Source organism: Zootoca vivipara, chromosome 2, assembly GCF_963506605.1.
Source record: "Zootoca vivipara chromosome 2, rZooViv1.1, whole genome shotgun sequence".
NCBI classification, from domain to species: domain Eukaryota; kingdom Metazoa; phylum Chordata; class Lepidosauria; order Squamata; family Lacertidae; genus Zootoca; species Zootoca vivipara.
This window is the reverse complement of record NC_083277.1, coordinates 19,503,068-19,523,057: the sequence shown is the minus strand read 5'-3', so window position 1 is coordinate 19,523,057 and position 19,990 is coordinate 19,503,068. Positions and strand designations below refer to the sequence as shown.

The 19,990-nt window shown below is 49.8% G+C and overlaps 1 protein-coding gene across 2 annotated transcripts in view; it reads right to left on the bottom strand.

The window, feature by feature from the left end:
- Positions 1-19,990, bottom strand: part of MTMR14 (myotubularin related protein 14) — an 81,341-nt gene that overhangs the window by 859 nt on the left and 60,492 nt on the right. The window contains exon 18 of one of the 2 annotated variants that reach the window (XM_035106895.2): positions 10,335-10,478. The exons of the other annotated variant lie outside the window; for it this stretch is intronic. Within the exon in view, the coding sequence (XP_034962786.2) occupies positions 10,335-10,478 (144 nt within the window). The remainder of the gene's footprint in view (positions 1-10,334; positions 10,479-19,990) is intronic. 2 annotated transcript variants of the gene reach the window in all.

The window sequence follows — 19,990 nt, the reverse complement described above, 5'->3', positions numbered from 1 at the left end:
GCAATATAGGAAGCTGCCTTAAAACAGAGCCAGACCACTTGTCCTCCTAGCTCGATATCGTCTGCACTCCACAGCAGTGGCTCTCCAGGATTTCAGACGGGGAACCTCTTCCTAGCCCTACCTAGAGACCGCGGGGATTGATCCTGGGACCTTCTGCATGCAAAGCAGATGTCCTACTGCTGAGCTACAGTCCTTTCTGCACAGGGGAGGTTCACAAGTTCTAAACTTCATAGTCCACGCAGCTCGGCCTTTTGGCCACCAGCTCTCTCAAGATGCCGGGGAAACGCGCGACTTCATTTCGCACGGCTCCGAGAGTGATTGACACTTCAAAGCCAGCTGGCTTCCCTTTCCTCTGGTGGCACGGAGGGGAAAGGAAAACAGACGCCCACCGGCTTCTGCACCTTTTCACCGCCTGCATCTCGCCATGCGAACGAGGAGACAGTGACCAAAACACGAGTCCTGGAACCCGGTCGGCTGCGGAAGAAAGCTGCTCAGGGCCTTCCAAGTCAGAAGCAAATACTCCCCCGGTCCCTGACAGGGCTTCAGAACAGAACAGAAGCAGCGTCTGCTCAAGGCAGCTGCTTCTGGGGCTGCCTGAACTCTGGCACTCCATGCCGGTTTGGGGAAGGGGCGAAGCTCAGCAGGAGAGCACCCGCTCTGCACGCAGAAGAATTCAAGTCAAATCCCCAGCATCTCCAGGTAGGACATTGGGGAAGAGCCCCGCCTGGTAGCCCTGGAGAGGTGCTGCCAGTCCGTGTCAGCAATACTGAGCTGCGTTTGATTGTGTAAGGCGGCTTCCTATGCTCAGTTGCCTTTGCACCGAAGTATTTTTGGGCCGCCTTGGCTGGAGAGTGAGGTGAAGGCAAAAGGAGAGGCAACGAGGGGAAACTGGCCGCGCGGTTATAGTTAGGGCCCAGAATTTTTGTGTTGTGTGTGTGTGTGTGTGTGTGTGTGTGGTGGGGAGAATCACAGCCATGGAGGAGGCTCAGGAAGCCATGAAGGCCAAACTCTTTGGAATGTCAGAGCCCGCACCTCCCTTGGTGGGAGAGCATCTCCACCGCCCATAAGGCCAGATCATTATTCCGCTGAAAAGAATTCCATCCCCTCCGCTCCTCCCGCCTCTCGGCTTGCTGCACCAGCCCCAATTAGAGCGCCCGCCCCACTTGCCGTCTCCTGCTGCTGCGCTGAGAAGGAACCTCAAAGCCAACATTCGAGCAAAGAAAAAGGCCACGATCTCTCCACCTTCTCTCCTTGACCTTTGTCTTCTAAGCTTCCCTCCCCCATCCCTAAAGCCCACTGCAGGGAGGAGAGAGAGGAGAAGGAACTCTGTGCTTGCATTCTGCCAGCCGTTCCTCAAAGTGCTTTTGGGATAAAGCCTTCTGGCCAAGAGCTTCTGTATTAGTAACGCTCCTCCGGCTCCATTACCCCAACTACACTTGCTGGCCTCCTCGTCCCCCTCCTCCTCCTCCAACTCCCACCTCCCTCCCTTCCTTCCACAGGGTCCAAGTTGAGAGTGTAATCTCCAGAGATGGAGAGAAAGGGAGCTGGGGTGGGGGAAGAGTAGAAACCAAAAGCTTCTGGCTGTGCCTGCTAGCAGGAAGCTATTCCCCCCCCCCTACACACACACATCATTGCCACTCCCCACCCTCCCATTCTGTGAAAAAGAGGTGCAAGAGCGATGCATCCTGTAGAGTAGGGCAAGGCATCCCCCTGTGACTAGCCTCCTCTCCATCTGATCTATGGTAAGGTGGGGAGGAAGCCGGGGGGGGGGGGGAGAGAGAAAGAAGCAAACAAGACATTCCAGATGAGAGCTGCGCAAAGGGAGATTACTGTTCAAAGGCATCTGTTCAGAGCTGTCTTAAGAAAAACAAATCTTTGTCGTGCATACATGCATCTCTCTCTCTCTCTCTCTCTCTCTCACACACACACACACACACTCACTCTTTCTCTCTCTCAAAGAGAATAAGACATCCCTTTAAAAAAGGTCGTCCCAAGGGCACGGCACAAACCTGCCCATCAAGCATTCCCTTTTATCTCCCCAGTGTTTTCACCGGCTTAGGAACTGGCACCGTCAATTTGAATGGAAAGCAGGAGAGAGCCACCCACTGCCACCAGCTTCGAGTCCGGAAAGAGCAGCGAGGGGACATGGCGGAAAGGCTTGGATTAGGAAAAATAAAATAAAATACAAAAAACACAAGAGCCTGGCTCGCAGAGCGAACCGTTTGGGAGGGAATGGCAGAAAGGGCCTTTCCGGTGGCCCCGCCCCCCCAGGACTAGCCCATGGAACTCCATGTCACAGGACTAGGGCTTGAGGAGTCAACGAAGGGAATGCATATTTGAAGATGAAACTGCGCAAAAGCAGATAAACGTTGCCGTTTCGCCTGAATAGGGGTGAGAGACTCCGAAACCGCAGCAAGGAAGCACAAGTTTGTTGAGTCTTCCTCCAAATGCTTTTTAAAGGTCCAGGACTAAGTGGCATCAGGAAGTTCACAAAGAAAACTTCTGCACCAGTCCCAAAGGTGGATCGCAGGATCTGAAGCAGAGAGCTACAGCAAAAGCTTTGATCCTATCTGTATTTCCTCTGGGAGTAAGCCCTGTTGAACAGTGGAATTTGACATAGTGTGAAGGAGATTGCTCCGCCAGTGCAAACATTTCTGCTGCTCTGCTGGAATGACCCCTCTGTCTTTCCTTCCGCCACCTGCTATATTCTGGGAGTCCTCCCGACCCTCCGTATCCAGGGGATACGGAGGAAATTGCACCATTGCACTAGCAGAGGAGCCTTGTGCTTGGCTTCTTCTGCTAATGGAACCAAACAGCTGAATCTGGCCCTAAAGGCCACCTTTCTGGCTAAGAAGCAAGCCCCACTGAATTCTATGAGACGTATTCCCAGGTTAGGTGGGCCCAGGGCTCTGTACCCTAGATTCTGAAGAAGCATGTGTAGGGATGGGGGCTGCAGGGGTTTGTCCTTGGCTTCCCTTGAGACATCAGGCCTCCTCCTCCTCCCCACATCCAGGGATGCTCCTGCCCCTCTCCTGCGGTTCCACCTGGCACCGGGCAGGCTCCCGACAGAACCCGAACCCGGGATCAGATTTGGTCTGAATCTCATCAGATTCACTGCCAAATCTGGACCCCCAAGAATCTCAGGGTAATTATTATTTAAATGGGTCTGGACTACAATGCCCATCATCCCTGGCCATTTGGCTATGCTGCCTGGGGCTGATGGGAGGTGGAGTCTGCAGGTTCCCCCACTCCCTGTTTAGGGTATGGATCCCACATGAGCTCATGGCCTCTCCTCATGCCTCCCTCCAAGCTGTGCAGCCCACTCTACCATCTCATTAACCATCTCATAAACATTAGGAAGAACTTCCTGACAGTAAGAGCTGTTCGACAGTGGAATTTGCTGCCAAGGAGTGTGGTGGAGTCTCCTCCTCCTTTGGAGGTCTTTAAGCAGAGGCTTGACAGACATATGTCAAGAATGCTTTGGTGGTGTTTCCTGCTTGGCAGGGGGTTGGACTGGATGGCCCTTGTGGTCTCTTCCAACTCTATGATTCTATGATCTCCCCCCTTCTCCCCTCCCAATAAAAAACGGCAGAGTTTGCATGTTGAGGCAGGACTCTGCCAGGCCCGGGAATGTGTGAGAGGCTGCACAAACTAGAACAACTGCAGGGAGAGTAGGAAGTTGTGCTCTCTCCCCCCCCCCCTGCCACCACTACCCTATTATAACCCACCTAATTCCAAGCTCTAAAAACCTACCCACGTGGCTCGGTGAGCAAGGAGAGATCCCTGCTTATTTGTCCCACTACGAATAAGCTAGCGGCTCTCCCCCGAGAAACTCCCAAGGCACAAACAGCGCTATCAGGAGATTACACAAGACTTTGGCATAAGCCCTGGCTTTGGCCCCATGCTGCTTCCTGGGTGAAATTACCCATTTAGTGACACTGCAGCTCTCCAAACTGGATGGGGCGGGCAGGGGAGAAAAGTCGGTAGCAGAAGCAGCTCCTTGCTAGGCATTTGGAAACAAGCCCACAGGCCTTGCAGAGAAGGTCGGCTTTTAGAACTGCCCATTTCCTTGTAGGGGACACTGGCTTGCAGGGGTTGTAAGCTAGCTTCACTTACTCTGCTTCTTCCTTCTGCTGCAGGAAGTCATTAGGCTCATTCGTAATATCTCCCAGATTTAAGCTAAGAGCTGCCATAAAAATGCACTTCCTAGAACTCAAAGCATCTATTGAAGATGGGTTGCAGGAGGCTTAAAAGAAAACTGTACACACATATCTAACTTTCTTACCCCTTTCTGTACTCGGCGTTTCTTAGTTTCCGGCTTCCCTGATCTGCACCTGGTGCTGTGTAGGTGCATGTACATAGATACCCCTTCTCACCAACAAGGGAGACAGTGTGGCATAGTGGGTAGTGTGTCAGACCTGGGAGACCAGGGTTCAAATCCCCACTCTGCCATGAAGTGGGTGGCCTTGGAGGCCAGTTGCTGCCTCTCAGCCTAATCTACCTAGAATCATAGAGTTGGAAGAGACCACAAGGGCCATCCAGTCCAACCCCCTGCCAAGCAGGAAACACCATCAAAGCATTATTGACATATGTCTGTCAAGCCTCTGCTTAAAGACCTCCAAAGAAGGAGACTCCACCACACTTCTTGGCAGCAAATTCCACTGTCGAACAGCTCTTACTGTCAGGAAGTTCTTCCTAATGTTTAGGTGGAAACATTACCTAACAGGGTTGTTGTGGGGGATTAGAGGAGGAGGGGGAGAGCCAAGTGTGCCACCTTGAGCTCCTTGGAGAGAAAGGTGGGATATAAATGCAATAAATAAATAACATCAAAAATAAAAACACACTGCATTTGACTGTGGCCCCCATGAGCAGAACACACTTGCATGATTCTTCCCATCCACCCCAATTCTAGGAGAAGTCAAAGGGCCGCAATGTATCTGAAGCTGTAGGGCAGGGGTGACCAACCTACAGGCTCCAGGCAGTGTTGAACTCCATCTCCCATCAGCCCCTGCTTGCATGGCCAATGGGCAGGGATGATGGGAGCTGTAGTTCGGCCACATCTGGTGAACCACAGCTTAGCCACGCCTGCTTATAGGAGAATCTCTTCCCACCCCCCAAACTCCTTATAAAGGCAGGATTCTCAATGGACAAAACCACACCAACCTCATTACAGACTGGCCTACATAATTCCAATTACGGGTCAGCCAGAGAAAGAGGCCTGGATTAACCACGTAGAAAAGCTGCCTCTCCGCCCCCCCCCGCCCCCATGCGACTTCCTCCAGAGATACAGCTCCTGCTCCTTTAAAAATTCCTTGCCACTCTGAACGCAGCAGCTGCTTCCTTCATTTGCAAGGCCCAGGCTGTGGCCATTTGCCCAGCTGTAGGAGAATTCAGATCCTGGCAGCCTGAAAAGCTACCAAAGACATGGAAGTGGGGGGAGGCTGGGAAGGAAAAAGAAAAGGAGTGACAGCAGTATCCTGCCTCTGTGCGGACATGGCGGTGGTGGGAGAGGAAGGACCCCAGGATATGGCTCAGGGTGGGGATTCCATGTCCTTTGAAGGAATTCGCTCACACCAGAGGCATCTGTTACCTTATCTTCAAAACAACACACACACACACACCCTACACAATCTGGGAGCACATGCATACTCCCAATCCTGGGTCTGCAGGAGACAAAAGTAACCCCATGTCTGCCAATTCTTCTCTGCAAATGTTCCCCTCTGTGGGCAGTTTCTCCACCAAGCCGGTCTGGGCATCTAGCTGGAGGCAAGGCATGGCCTATGGCAGGCATCCCCAAACTGCGGCCCTCCAGATGTTTTGGCCTACAACTCCTATGATCCCTAGCTAACAGGACCAGTGGTCGGGGAAGATGGGAACTGTAGTCCAAAACGTCTGGAGGGCCGAAGTTTGGGGATGCCTGGCCTATGGGATATTTTGCAGGGGGAGACCTGGCAGGCAGGTCAGGGTTAACCCTCACTCACTGATTTTGCACCCCTGCAAGCTATGTCTGCCTTTTGGGAAGCTCATGAGTCAAGATAGGTCATTAACTTAAACAAAAACACTCCAATCAAGAGTTCCGTGCCAGGAAAAGTTGAATCTTGCCTGCCTAACGCGAGTTAAACGTATTTCAAAATACTTAGCATAATTTAGTCCGCTGCACATGGAGAAGTGGGTACAAGTCTCTAACAACTGGACGGCTGCAGCTTATCAAACAGAAATAATTTTCCCCTGTGCCGCTAACAAGATGGCATGGTAAATAAAACAAGCATTTGCAATATCTGTTGTTGTAAGTGTCTTTAAAAAAAGAAGAAGCCAAGGTCCCTCTGCCACATGTGGTGAACATGCCCTCACACTAAATATCAGAAGAAAATGAAAGCTTTTAACGGATAAGATATTGGACTCCTTTACTTGCTCATTTAAACTTAAGATCTAATACAAAAATAACATCGTGAACTGACTAGTTGTATGACAGCACCTGCTGTGATAATCCATGCTAAATACTGGAAATTCCCAAATATAAATGAATGGATAAATTGTGGGACTTCGCAGTAAGGGCTGAACTGATATCTTTTAGAATATATTTTTTTGGGGGGGGGGAAATGGGCTAAGATTCTTTTTTGTTTGTGGGCGCTAAGCCTGCACTTATATTTTAAGATGCATTCCAATGAAAAATTACGAGCATTTATTAATATGTGGTTTTTAAAGCAAAACACTGGAAGTATCCTATATGGTTTCTGTTAAGTCTCAGTGTATAAACTGTGATAAACTGTGAGACTGTGATAAACTGGCAGTGATGTACCCATTGGATTGACCAGAGGTGTTGAGCTTTTTAGGGGGAGAACTGACCAGAGTTATTGAGCTTTTTTTCCCCTTGGGTGATCCATCAGGATCACACGATCAACCAGGGACACCCAGTGATCGATAGGTAGATCGCAATCGACCGGTTGGAAATGCCTGATATATACAGGGTGAAACAACTTAGAAACCAACTAAGTTTGTCATTGGTACGAGCTTTTGTGTGCATGCACACAGGGTGAGTCTTTTAAAAGAGGCCCCGTGGAACAGGTATACTCTGTATCCACAGGGCCTCTTTTAAAGGATTCACCTTGTACCATGTTATTCAATTAAGTTTAGACCCATTGGACGGGATTCACCCCACAAGCCGTATCAATAGAAGACTGTGCAGTGGGCCTTTCCCTCTCCTCTCCTCTGCAAGCCCCCCCAAAATTGGCTGGGGCAGGGTTCAGGACAACCCCAGAGGAGAGCTTGGGAGCAGGAGGGAGGAATTGTTCCATCTGGCAAGCTCAAATGGTTGTGTGGATGGATCATTTGTCACAGCGGAACATTGAATCCCACCCATTGAAATTAATGACCACGCTGACCAAGGTAAGCCCATTAATTTCAATAGGTCTACTCTGAGTGAAACTTAGCAGACTAACACCTTGTGCAGATCCTGTATCGTGTTTTTAATATTTGATTGGGAGCCGCCCAGAGTGGCTGGGGAAACCCAGCCAGATGGGTGGGGTATAAATAATAAATTATTATTATTATATCCTGTCTGCTATTGCACTCCATTTCTGTTTTCTTGGGGGTGGGGGGTGGGGAATACATGCAACCTGGAACAAACTTAAAAAGTACCACCATTGCCTTCCTCCTATGCAACTCATTTATTTGAAGCACTAAAACAAAAACAAACAAAAACGGCCCTTCAATTATTCCCACAGCAGTTCACCGAAAGAACACACTTAAAATGTAAATATAAAAGCCAAAATGCGTGATTATGCCAAGCAGCGCAACAGAGTCAGCGGGATTAAAACCGCACCGAAAAACTCTGGGGAGATAGAAGAGGTTTTGCCCGATGAGAAAAAGGGCAAGAAAGCAAGAAACAAACAGGAAACCTCCGTGGAGTGTTTCACCCTAGGGAACTCGCTTCACCTCAAATAAGTGATGGCACCCTTAGGAGGCTCTCCACTGAAGATCTTAATGTATGGGTAGGTACATATAGAGACAGGCAGGCCTTCAAGTAACCTGGGTTCTAAGCCGTGAAAGGCACTTTGAAACATGCCTGGAAACAATGTGGAAGCCACAGCAGATGACACCAACAGGTAAAATACAATCACAACCTCCAGTCTCAGGGAGTAATCCAACAGCCGCATCTGCTTTCTGCCTTAATTGCAGTTTCAGAACAGTTTTGCAGCCCCATGTATAGCGCACATTACAGCCGTCTACCCTGGAGGTCTGTTGAAAGCAAGCAAGGGTAGGCTTCTTCCTGTCCACAAGTGGTTCGCCAGGCTAAGTCGCTCAAAGGCACTCTATACCACAGAAGAGCAACTTGCGCCGCAAGTGAGGAAGATTGGGCAAGACAAACCCTAAGCTGCAAACCTGTTACTTCAGGTAGAACGCTATTTTAGCCATTTCCTTGAACAGATGGACCGCTTGCCTGCAGTGCCTCCATGTTGTCTGGACTGAGCCTGGCTCCTAACCGGTCCTTCCCCGTGGGCAGCAGGTTGGGTAGTAAACAGCACAACCCCTAGCCTGCCCTGATTGTGCAACACAAGGATACTCAAGAGAACTCAGTACTCAAGAGTACTGCAACCCAGACAGGAAGCCGAGGGGGAGAGAGAGATGCAATTCTTGTAGATCACGGCAACATCACCTCCCTAGTTGGTGCTGAATTGACTACTTGGGTGGACGTAGATGAGAGGTCAATTCCACCCAGGTTTCAGTGTTAGAAGCCAGATCAATTCTACTCAACAACAGCCATCTGTTGGAGGTATAACGTCTTTTATCTACAGACCTACACTGGCCAATTTATTGACTTAGCTTTTCTGGAAGTAATGAATCCATACTAAACCAACAGGACTACTGCTCCTTAAGCTTTCTTCTTCTCGTTTCTGTGCCTCCAGGAGACACCGCTTCAGCCAAAGCCCCATTCCAAATATGTCCCAAAACTTCTACTCTATTGCCAGCTGTACAGCAGACCCGTCCTCGCTCTGATGCTAGGAGGAGAAGCATCAATACCCCAGGGAACTGTCGCCAGTGTGGCATTTTAAACTGAGCAACTTTGTGGTGCAAGGTCCTGCCCGAGCCTGGTGAGAAGGGCTAGGGGCAAATGAGGGAGCGGCTATAGAGGGGCAATGCGAGCACAGTCCTCTTATAGCAAGACCACCAAGGATTCAGCTGGCACTGGTCTGAATGTGAAACTAACATCAAGGGTTATGGACCGCTGACCAAAGAAGCCACAAGATGCCAGCTAGGAAGAGGGTAAGGTCTATCAATGAGTTCTGGTGCATTCAGTGAGTTCAAGTCCCAACACACTTTGAGAGGGACACAGCTAGACATGAGTACTTGTACGGCAACAGGTGCCAAGAATATAGGGCCGGCCGCACAGAACTGCAAAAGCAGTGCATCTCCCCAGTCCACATAGAAACCCAGTCAGATGGGCGGGGCCCAAAATAATAAAGATTACTATTATCGTTATTAAAACGAAAACTTCCGAAATGAGGAAGACAAAATGAAGAGGCTGTGGACCACTCTGATCTGTCCTTGCTTCAGTGGGTGCAACAGTAGCCCCTTGGCAGGAATTCCTAGGATTGGACTGTTGGAGCAGAGGAAAGAGGTCTCCGCCTGGTAAATAAAAGTTGCAAGGTAAAGGAACTCCATGGAAAACAAAAGGCTCGGTTGAGTGGGGGGAAAACAACAACGCACAAAAGTTGTCTCAAAAACCTCTGCGTAAATTAACTGAATCAAGGAAGGCCAAGTTCCACGGCTCCGTGTGCTGCACTGCTGAAGAGGACGAGAAAGGAAAAAAGACCAGCCCAATGAGAGAGCACATTGCGATCAAGATTCAGAACTGGTTGTGCTTCCCTGGAGGGGCCCAGCTCACATCTACAGAGCATTTTAGCAACAGGACTGATAAAAGCACCCGGACCCACATCAAGAGGAGACAAGAGCATGGAAGTACCTGTGATGGCTGCAAAGGGGGAAAGTTCGCAGGCATCCCTGTGCGTTGTGAAAGACATATCTGCATCCCTTTGCACCCTGGGGGTGTTTGGGTGGTGGGTGGGTGGGTTGGAAGAGTCAGCTTGCACTGCCAGCCACCAGCATGTTCTCGCTAGGGAGAAGGTCTATAAGGAGCTGTCACACTGAGTTAGACAGCTGGACCTAGCTAAGCCTGGTATGATCAAATCAGTAATGGTCCTTGTGGGTCTTCTGGTAGAGAGGCCTTGGCCAGGCCGGTTGACTATCGTTTCCGGATGCCGGAAATCCGAACCGGAGGCATCGGGTTATGCACAGCGCAGCCCCTCCCAACGCGTCGTTCTCAGCACACTTACAGGGAACTGTTAGGGAGCTCATCCGGGAAGCTGAAAGGGAGGGAGGAGTCTGCTTGCTCCTGTACACTGCCATTCCCCGTTACCATCTGCCAGCTGCCAAAGTCTGTAGAGATGGAGGATCCAGGCAGAGAATGGTCTGCAGATCTGGGGCAGAGAGAGGGGGAGAGAGAGAGAGAGAAAGAGAAAGAGGAGACGGTGCAAGTCAATGGCTTTGTTCAGCAGAATGTCCCTTTTGCTCAAGCCCTCGTTGGTCTCCTGCCCCTCAAGAGTTTACACTGGCATCAGCATCCCAAGAATGGCATCGAGGGTGTACGGCTTACAGCAGGCCTCAAACGGCTCCTTTTCTAAAGCAAGAAGGAAGAAGATGCCAAGCTTGTTAAGGTGGGCGAAAGCGCTGAATTGCCGTGGCAGGCAAACCAGCAGTTAATGTCATGCAGGAACTGCAAAAGCCAAGAACCGTCTTGCCAAGAGAGCCCCCGACGCTGCTCCCAAAGGTGCGGTCGTCATGCAGGCCAGCTGGGGCCCAATGGAAGTTTGCAGAGGGCAAGGAGCAACGCAAGAGGGAAGGGTGGCAGAGCACCTGCTTTGCATGCAGAAGGTCCCTGGTTCAATCCCCAATGGCATCTCCAGGGAGGGTGGGGATCTGACTCAGTAGGAGGCAACTTCTTAAGGTTCCTATGAGATTTGTGCTTCCGGGAGGAACTTCAGGTTTACTTGTTCCCTGGCCCTTCCAGCCAGTGGAGTGCTCAGATCCTGACACAACATCCCTGGTTTTCTTTTCCTGGAAGGTGAGAGGCAGCGTGGGACCACAACGGTCGAGAGTTGGTAGAAAAGCAAGAAAGCAGCAGTAGCATTTAATCGAAGAAAATGGCCCAGGGGGCAGCAGAGCGGAAAGACAGAGAGGAGATCCCCCAGCGAATTGCAGAGCAGAAACCGTGCAGCAGTCCTGTTCTCGTCCTCCTTCAAAAGGCAAGCCTTTCAGCCCCATGCCACGTCCTTCCTCCACGGTCCCAGAATGCTTAGCTGGTGGCTCAGGAGTGACACGCAGCGCTAAGCGTTAAGCAATACGACAAACTGGCCGAATTGGGAGAAATGAATCCGATGGGAGCAAAGAAGCGTCAGCTGCGAGGCAGCAAGCCTAGCTCACAAGGAAGCCCTTTATTTTATTTTTTTATTTCAAAGAGGCCCTTCAGGCAAACTGCTTTCAGTCGGAGCACCAGCAGCTGCTGGCGTTTTGCAGAAGCATTAGGCCCCCCTCTTACCTGAAAAGGTCATTTCAACATACAGGGAATAATCCAGATTTCCAGTTTTTTTGGGGAAAGGCACAATGCTGTAGGGTAAAACAGACTTCCACTTTTGGTGCCGTCGCCTATCCCCACCCCTCTCTCTGTCCCCAAAACTCGTTGCTACCTTGGAGAACAAGGAAAGGCGAACAAAAGGGGATTTGCTTTCTGGTTTCTTGCAAGAACGGGCTCACCAACCGACTGGGCACAACAGGCCACTTGCTCTTGGTGAAAGAGGATGCTCTTCCACACCTTAAATTTATTTACACCCTGCCCTTTTCTGCCACAAAGTCTCCAAAGCGTCTTGCAATCCAGCATTTTTTTTTAAAGAAAGCAAATCTCAGTTTTTAGGACCAACCCCCATAGCCTTGCGCAAGGGTTGTGGGATAATGCCGTCTCTTGTGAGTTTAGGAAAGATTAAGGGCAGCTGTGCTGGGTCATGCAAAAGCATCAACTATGCCAGTCTCACTCTTCCCATAGTGGCCAATCAGAAGCAGGACATGAAGACAATCACTCCCTCCCCCCTTCTGGTGCCCAGGGATGTACAAAATACTCTGAACACAGAAGTTCTAGAGAGCCACCCTGACTAGACGTTGGCCGTCAATCAACTGCTGATGGCTCCCATTCCAAATGCCTGTACATGCCAAGCAAAGAGACTCGTTGGCTCCTCTTTCCCTTCTCCCGACAACTTTGGTGGCGAAGCGGATTCCCATCAGAGAAACGGCGCCAGGAATAAAGACAAAATGGGACTCCATCATTGCAATCCCCGGCTGTCTTACTGCAGAGGGACCCACAGGTGCACTCACAGCATTCTGAAGCAAAGATGGGTGGGGGTGGAGTGGAGAAAAGGACGACTACTCAGACGCCTACTGGCTCTTAGCTTTGAAGGCATTTATAGCAAGAGTTCCAAAAAAAAGCAGGACAGGACTTGAAAAGGGAGGCAGCTGGCAAGTTTCTCTTACAAGGATGTGGAAGCAAGGAGAAGCAGCAATGTGGGGGAATTAGTAGTACAAGGCAAGTGAAAGGGGTGGGGGGGGGAGGAAGGAAGAGATTTATCGGTTAGCATCAAGCATTGGTGATTCCTTGAAGCAACTCCCACAGAGACTTCCTTCATCGTGGTCACAGCCATCATTTCCCCATCTTTGACAATGGATGTCTGGAGGGCAACATGACTGGCCCACCTGTCGGCGTTTTTCAGCTGCACTAGACCAGGCACGTGCAACAGGTCGATTGCGATCTCCTGGTCGATCGTGGTATTATTTTAAGTGATCGCTGTTGTGCTCCTTGCCGATCCCCCCAAAAAGCTCAACAACTCTGGGGCATCCTCCCCTAAAAAAGTTCCAACAATTCTGGGCACTCCCCGCCCCCCAAAAGCTCAACAACTCTGGGATCATCCTTCCCAAAAGAAGCTCAACAATTCTGGTCACTCCCCCCTAAAAAAAAAAGCTCAACAACTCTTGGCAATGACAATGGGTGCATCACTGCCAGTTGGTTTTTTTTATACTGGGAGTAGATCGCAGTCTCTTGGGAGTTGGACGTGCCTGGACTAGACTAGACCCTTTGAGTCCCTTCCAACTCTACAATTCTATTATCTTTTAATTCTTTATCATATAATTTCCATACCACCCCTCATCCGAGGATCATGGGGCGCTTTATACTCTTCTATTAAAGCCTTCATGTGAACAGAAGAAAGGGCTCAGCAAATGGCCGAAGGAGGGGAGAAAAAGAAAATTCTTGATGACTGGTAGGACACTGGCATTTTGAATGTGGAGATAAGGGGCTGGGGAGAGAAAAAGATGAGAGGACACAGATCTCCACAGTGGAGTGCAGAAGGTAGAGAGACCTTATACAGGGCTAGCTGGTAGGAAAGACTATTCTAGCAAAGAGGAATTGCCCTGTAACAAGAGAATGTAAGGTGCAGAAGATTGTCCATCTTTGTTGTTGTTGTTGTTTAGTCGTTTAGTCGTGTCCGACTCTTCATGACCCCATGGACCATAGCACGCCAGGCACTCCTGTCTTGCACTGCCTCCCGCAGTTTGGTCAAACTCATGTTCGTAGCTTCGAGAACACTGTCCAACCACCTCGTTCTCTGTCGTCCCCTTCTCCTAGTGCCCTCCATCTTTCCCAACATCAGGGTCTTTTCCAGGGAGTCTTCTCTTCTCATGAGGTGGCCAACGTATTGGAGCCTCAGCTTCAGGATCTGTCCTTCCAGTGAGCACTCAGGGCTGATTTCCTTAAGAATGGATAGGTTTGATCTTCTTGCAGTCCATGGGACTCAAGAGTCTCCTCCAGCACCATAATTCAAAAGCATCAATTCTTCAGCGATCAGCCTTCTTTATGGTCCAGCTCTCACTTCCATACATCACTACTGGGATGATCAATATTTTGCTGTCACCATCTGCAGTGATCATGTCACCATCTCCACTGATCTGCAGTGGAGTGAGTGATTGTCCATCTTAGTGGGGGGAATTGAGGAGGCTTAAGATAAAGCAGCAGCGGCAGCAAGACTTACTATGTTGGGCAGAGAGAATGGGACTCAGGAACTCTTGGCCTCGAGTCTAAATTAACCTCAACACATATTGCTCTGGGTGGATCATGTTTCCAGAGATTTGGGGAGTCTGGCCTTCTTGTATACTCTGGCAAAGCTCACACAACTCGGCTCGCCAATGAAGCGTCCGGACCAGGGATTGGAAATCGGTAGGAAGCCAGCTGACAAGAGCGGAGTGCAGGAAGGAGAGATATGCCGGTTGCTTGGCCAGCAAAGCAGAAGGGTAAGAGGGAAACCAGAAATAGAGAGAGACCTGGAGTGGCCACAGAAGCACGAAGCCAGCCATGAAATTTGCAGACACAGCCAGAAAGGATTCAAAGCCAAGGGTTTACCCAATGACTGCAATTTCAACCACTTGTGGGGTCCAGATGATAGACTCTACTGGTTGATTTAGAGTTCATTTTCTGCTTCCGTTTTTTAAAAAAGCAAGTTTCCAGCCCTTAGTGCATCAGAGAAGAATTGAGAAAAAAGTGATTTGGGCAGGGTGCCCATCAGTTTTCTGTGCCTACTCCTTGAAATACCACTTCTTGCCTTGCTCTCTTGCCACCTCTTTCTTCAAGGTTGCACAAAAGCCCAACTCCTGCAAACTTCCACTGTGAAAACTAAACAATTTTTCCAAGGGCACATGATTGACACAACTGATGCAAGCATAGTACTGTAGTCACGCTGGTCACTGAATAAGTTACATATTAAATGCAAAGAGAACCTCCATAAATTTGGAGGTAGTTACAGGTAGGTAGCCGTGTTGGTCTGCCGTAGTCGAAACAAAATTTTAAAAAATCCTTTCAGTAGCACCTTAGAGACCAACTAAGTTTGCCGTTGGTATGAGCTTTCGTGTGCATGCACACTTCTTCAGATACACTTCTGTCTCAGTGACTCTGAAGAAGTGCGCATGCACACGAAAGCTCATACCTATGACAAACTTAGTTGGTCTCTTAGGTGCTAATGGATGGAATTTTTTTATTTTGTTTCTAAATTTGGAGATGTCAGGAGGAATATTTTGTTTATGACAACCTATGAAAGAGAGAGAAAGGAAACAAAAGGGGCAGGAACCAGTGACATTATCTGGGAGCAGAGGATAAAACGGTCGTGAAGAGTTGTGAGCAGCACCAGCAGCGCCTAGAATCAAACTCTGTGAAGAATATTAAATCCCTCGGATGTCAGCATGCCAGAGTGCCTGAAACATTTTTTGTGTGAAAGGCCCTTCTTGCATGGCTTGCATGAAGGAGGTCTCAGGTTGAAGGACTGCAAATGGCAGGATGTCAGGAGCAGGTTAGCAATATCTTTTATTCAAGGAAACCAAAACAGCACAGGAGGCCTAGTGATCCCAGCAACTGTTCCCAGGAGGTCTTGACCCCAATGAGGCCTCTCCTCTTCTGCCTCTTGGCACGCTCCTTTCCAGCCTCTGCTTCTGCCTCCGATTCTGAACTGCTCTCTGCCCCAGACTCTTCCTGATCCTTAAGCCCTGTTGCCTCTTCAGCTCCCGATGCCTTCTCATCTTCTCCCTCTGACCACGCATTATCATCCCACCACCAATCTCCTGGCTCTGAGCCTTCTTCCCCTGGGGGTTCTCCAGCTCTTCCGTATCCATCCAGCCCATGACACAAGTTCAGGAGGAGCTACTTCCATCCAAGGCACTGGAAAGCCACTGCCCATCACGGTAGACCAGGACAACCTACAAGGTACCCTTTCGAGAAGCTGTAGAACGACAATACCCATCAGCCTCAGCCAGAGGGCCAATGGGAACTGTAGTCCGACATCAGCTAGAGGGCACCAGGTTGGGGAAGCCTGCAGCAGATAACGCCAACGGCGTTGTCAACACAAAAGTAGCTTTATATATCCGAAGAGTAACTCATCCTCTTCTGCTGGGGAGAATGTTCCGGAAACTCTCCAGCTCTAATCCTTTCACCCTGGCAAGCAGAGCTCTCCAGCCTTCATCCCACACGACCTTATTAGAGTTTCAAGTCCAGGCTTCCACCAAGAACAGACACTAGAGCGCCGATACAGAGGATTAATTTGGCTTACGGTCCTTGGACAAAGCGGAAAGCCAAGAGAACAACAATAAAAGGGGGGTGGGAGGCGAGATGGCAAGACTAGCCAGCACTTCAAACCATGGATTCATCTTCCCTTTCTACTCCAAACTCATGCTGGACAAAAAAGGCCTCAGTGATGTGCTCGAGTACAGCTGATCTAAGGAAGAGAACAGCAGAGTGACTAACAAGCCAATTAACTGCAAAGAGGCCCACTGGCAGGGCAATGAGAACCTTTTAATACCAAGGACCCAATTGGTGGTGAAATCTTTTTTTTCAAAAAAATGTTTTAGGAAGTAGTGCCGCCTGTCTGAAATGTATGTGCTGCTGTGGCTCTACAGTCAACCTCATGAGCCGTGTCAGAATTACAGTGGTACCTTGCAAGACAAAATAAATTCGTTCCACCAGTCGTTTCGTGTTGCGATAATTTCGTCTTGTGAAGCGCGGTATCCCATAGGAATGCATTGAAATTTAATTAATGTGTTCCTATGGGCAAAAAAAAAAAGGGCAAAAAAGGCGCCGACTCACCCGCCACGGCCGCTCCGGAAGTTTTTAAGCCTCTGGGGAGGGGGAAGCAGGAGGAGGGCCAGGAAGAGGCTCCCTCCCTCCTTCCCTAGCATCCGTTCGTGCCCAACCAGACGGCCGCTCGTGCCCAACCAGGCAGCCAGTGGGACTGGATGGGACAGGGGCGGATGGAGCGCTTCGGCAGCCCGCCTTCTGCTCAATGACAGCAGCTCTCCCGTTCGCGCGCCTCTGCGCAGCCATGCCGTCCTACTCGGTGACGGTGGCGACAGGCAGCCAGTGGTTCGCGGGCACCGACGAGTAAGTGAGTAAGGGAGGGGCGCGAGCAGGACGACAATGGAAACTTCTGCCCGCTCCCTCCTTTCTTCCCCAGCAGCCATTCACACCCCGTTCGCACTCCCAACCAGAGGGCCGCTCTCCCGTTCGTGCGCCTGTCCTGCTTCGTCTTGCGAAGCACGGCCATAGGAAACTTTGTCTTACGAGTCTCCAAAAAACTTGCAAAACACTTTCGTCTTGCGAGTTTTTCTTTGTGTGAGGCGTTCGTCTAGCGAGGTATCACTGTACGGTATTTCTGCTAGTGTTTCTGTTAACTAAAGCAGGAGCAGCCAATGTGGTGCTGCACCCCTGGATGTTCTGGCTGGACCCCAACTCCCATTATCCTCAGCCGCATTGGCTGGGGGCTCATGGGAGCTGGAGTCCAATAGCAATTGGATTGGATCATGTTGGCTATCCCTGAACTCAGGAAACAGAATGACTTGTTTGCTCCTACTGCCTTTGCAATCTTCTTGTGTCGCCAGGCGGCATCCCATACGTAAACCTTCACAGACGCTTCTGCTTCCCTGATTCACCTACACTCTCTTACTCACACAGGTGGAAAATTGCTGCCTTTTCCTGGGGTGGTGGAGTCAAGTAGAACTCAACTACTTTGATGCTGAATCAGAACAGGGTTGGCGACTGAATCAGATAAGTGCTGGAGATGAAGGTGGAGAGAACGTTATTTCACATGTGGTGGACTTGTAAATGGGTAAAAGAGTGCTGGGAAATAATCCATAATGAATTGAAAAAAATGTTTAAAAGTACTTTCCCCCCAAAAAACCAGAGTCCTTTTTGTTGGGGATAATTCCAACTGAAATTCCCAGGTGTCAAAAAAGGTTCTTTATGTATGCTACTACTGTGGCCCGTGTTTCGTTAGCCCCAAAATGGAAAACGAGCAAAGTCCCAACCAAAGAAGAATGGCAACTTAAGCTGGCAGAATATGCTCAGCTTGCAGACTTAACATGTAGAATAAGAGAACAAGAAGAACATACGTTTAGAGAAGATTGAAAAATGTTTATTGACTATATGGGGGGAAACTGTGTGGACATGAAAACATTGGCAGCATTAAGATAAATTCAACAGTGTAAATAAGTTTGGATGGATGCAACAATGGAATACTGGATGGTTTAGTTTTGTAAAAGATGCAGGGATATATGATATGTAAAATGAACCATGGAAAGAGAAGAAGGGAAGTCACTGATATTTTAAGGATGTTAAAATGTGTACTTCAAATTGTAAAAGAGAAAATGTAATAAAAATTATATATAAAAAGCAGAGTCGGCGATGCTTCGTTAGCAGCACAGGTAGAGAGCACAGGGGACCAAACTCCAGAAATCCACCAAGCCGAGAAATATTTACTGGGACCTCCCCAAAAATGTCCCAGCTGTGCATGCCTGATGCCTGGCGCCATACTCAAACAGCTCTCAAAAGTGGAGGAAGGGGAAGAGCGAAAGCTTGGCAGTGCACAGGCTGCCTTGCACGCAATTAGGTCTCAGGTTCAATGCTCAGCATCTACGGGTCGGGCTGGGAATATCCTGCATCTGAAACCCTGGAGAGTTGTCCATGCGGACAACAACAAGCTAGATGGGCCTCTGTCTAACTCTGCATAAGGCAGCTTCCTTGGAAGTCAGCCCCTTGGAAGAAAAAGCAGGATAAAGGCAAGGCAAAACAGACAGGGAGAGTCTTGCTGGTGCCCATTCCTCTGGGAGGAAGAACGTTCAGACCTGCTGGGTCTTCAAGCAGCCCAGATTCTTTCAAGCTACAGGCACCGGAGAAAGGGCTTCATTTAATTAGGTCACTCCTCTCCACTGCACCACCCTTCCCTCCCAGGAAGAGCTATATAGGTTTCTGACAGCTCTGGCTTCTCTTTCTTCACATCCGTCACTCAAGCCAGCTAGGAACGGGGGTGGGAGAGAACCTAAAATCCACAAATACCAACCTGTGGTGGCCTAAGAATGGAATTCTGGCTTTGGTGCAGGGTTCGGTTTAGGCTTAATTTTTGAATCAGCTCTGCATGTGAAGGCGCGACTATGCCTCACCCCTCTCTACCCTATATTGGCTGCTCTAACTGGCAGCAGCTCAGCAAGCTCTCAGGTAAAGGGACCCCTGACCGTTAGATCCAGTCGTGACCGACTCTGGGGTTGCAGCGCTCATCTCGCATTATTGGCCGAGGGAGCCGGCGTACAGCTTCCAGGTCATGTGGCCATCATGACAAAGCTGCTTCTGGCGAACCAGAGCAGCGCACGGAAACACCATTTACCTTCCCGCTGTAGCGGGACCTATTTATCTACTTGCACTTTGACGTGCTTTCAAACTGCTGGGGTGGCAGGAGCAGGGACCGAGCAACGGGAGCTCACCCAGTCATGGGGATTCGAACCACCGACCTTCTGATCGGCAAGCCCTAGGCTCTGTGGTTTAACCCACAGCGCCACCTGCGTCCCTGTGCAGCTCTCAGGGTAGAGGGTACCTAAGAAGCAGAGTTTTGTCTACACTCCATGGCAGCAGCATGACATGCTTCACAGCTTGAACCTTCTCTTCCAGAATTGAGTCCTAGCTTGAGGCCAGCCCCATAGCTTAGAGCAGGCACCCCCAAACTCAGCCCTCCAGGTGTTTTGGGACTACAATTTCCATCATCCCTGACCATTGGTCCTTTTAGCTAGGGATGATGGGAATTGTAGTCCCAAAACACCTGGAGGGCCGAGTTTGGGGATGCCTGGCTTAGAGCAGCCTCCCCCAGCCTGGTACCCTCCAGAGGTTGTTGGCCTGCAACTCCCTCACCACTGAGCATGCTGACTGTGGGTGCTGGGGTCTGTAGTCCAACAATGGCCAGAGGGCACCAGGTTGGGGGAAAATTTACCCACTTTTAGATCCTTGATATGGAAAGGTTCTCGTTGCCCTGTCGCTGGACCTCTTTACAGTACTGAGCTTGTTAGTCACTCTCCTGTTCTCTTCCTTAGA